This window comes from Galeopterus variegatus, unplaced genomic scaffold, assembly GCF_000696425.1.
Source record: "Galeopterus variegatus unplaced genomic scaffold, G_variegatus-3.0.2 Scaffold92, whole genome shotgun sequence".
NCBI classification, from domain to species: Eukaryota; Metazoa; Chordata; class Mammalia; order Dermoptera; family Cynocephalidae; genus Galeopterus; species Galeopterus variegatus.
This window is the reverse complement of record NW_007726203.1, coordinates 893,586-894,844: the sequence shown is the minus strand read 5'-3', so window position 1 is coordinate 894,844 and position 1,259 is coordinate 893,586. Positions and strand designations below refer to the sequence as shown.

General features: G+C 55.6%; 1 protein-coding gene across 1 annotated transcript; it reads left to right on the top strand.

The window, feature by feature from the left end:
* Positions 1–4: 4 nt before the first annotated feature.
* PGP (phosphoglycolate phosphatase) lies at positions 5–446 on the top strand (the record flags this gene model as incomplete). The annotated part of the gene is made up of 1 exon (XM_008582025.1): positions 5–446. A coding segment is annotated over one exon (399 nt), but the record flags the coding sequence as incomplete, so codon positions are not given.
* Positions 447–1,259: the final 813 nt, after the last annotated feature.

Here is a 1,259-nt window from a genome sequence, read left to right as displayed (position 1 = left end):
GGCGGGGGCGGGCCGCGGGGGCGGGTCCACGCCTCTGACCCCCGGGCGCGCTGTCCCACCCCTCTCTCTGCCCGCAGGCACCGGCTGTCTGGTCCGCGCCGTGGAGATGGCCGCCCAGCGCCAGGCCGATATCATCGGGAAGCCCAGCCGCTTCATCTTCGACTGCGTGTCCCGGGAGTACGGCCTCGACCCCGAGCGCACAGTCATGGTGGGAGACCGCCTGGACACGGACATCCTCCTGGGTGCCACCTGCGGCCTGAAGACCGTGCTGACCCTCACCGGGGTCTCCACTCTGGGGGACGTGAGGAGTAACCAGGAAAGCGACTGCGTGGCTAAGAAGAAGATGGTCCCTGACTTCTATGTCGACAGCATAGCAGACCTTTTGCCCGCCCTTCAAGGTTAAAGACCTAGTGTCTTTAATCTCCAGAATAAAAAAACAAAACAAATTTGAAGATCAGTTACCCAAATTAGTAAGTGGGACTTCAGCATCCACTCAGCTAGTGGCTTCAGAGAGTGTAATTGGAGTTAAGCAAAGGCGTTAGTTGCTAACCTTGTAAGTAAACGTTTGGGGGGCGATTTTGTTTACAGATGCTTATGTTTTAAGATGCACTTTTAAGCCTAGAGGGCATTTTGGGGGTGGGTCCTGGGCCTGGGATGCTGCCAGCAAGGGCTTGCTCAGCATCTGTCCAGGATTCAGGTAACCTCAGGGCCTGCTGCTGATGGGACTGAGGTGGGTGTAGGGGTGTGTGTTGTTTCACTGAAAAATTCATTCAGGGATCAAGCCCCCCTGAAGGGCAGAGGAGGAGAGCGGCTGATTAGGGTGACTTTGGTGAGGAGCTTGTGCATACCACACCAGGGCCTCAGTGGTCATCAGCGCACAGTCTGCTGCAGCTTCGCAGCTCTCACCTGCAGGCTAGGAGCAGGGGGCTGCTCCTGGTGGCATTTCCCTGTCCTTGGGTGCGGCATGCTGCCCTTGCCACTCCCTCTCCCCACTTCCTCCAAAACCACTCTGATGTCTCAATTGAGTGTCTGTTCCGTTTCAGATGCCCAGGGCTGCCACTTCTCATACACATTTGCTCAGTTGTGTAAACTCAGCCCAGCTAAACCTCTGCTGTTTTTTTTTTTTTTTTTTTTTTTTAAAAGATGACCGGTAAGGGGATCTTAACCCTTGACTTGGTGGTGTCAGCACCACGCTCAGCCAGTGAGTAAACCGGCCATCCCTATGTGGGATCCGAACCCGGGGCCTTGGTGTTATCAGC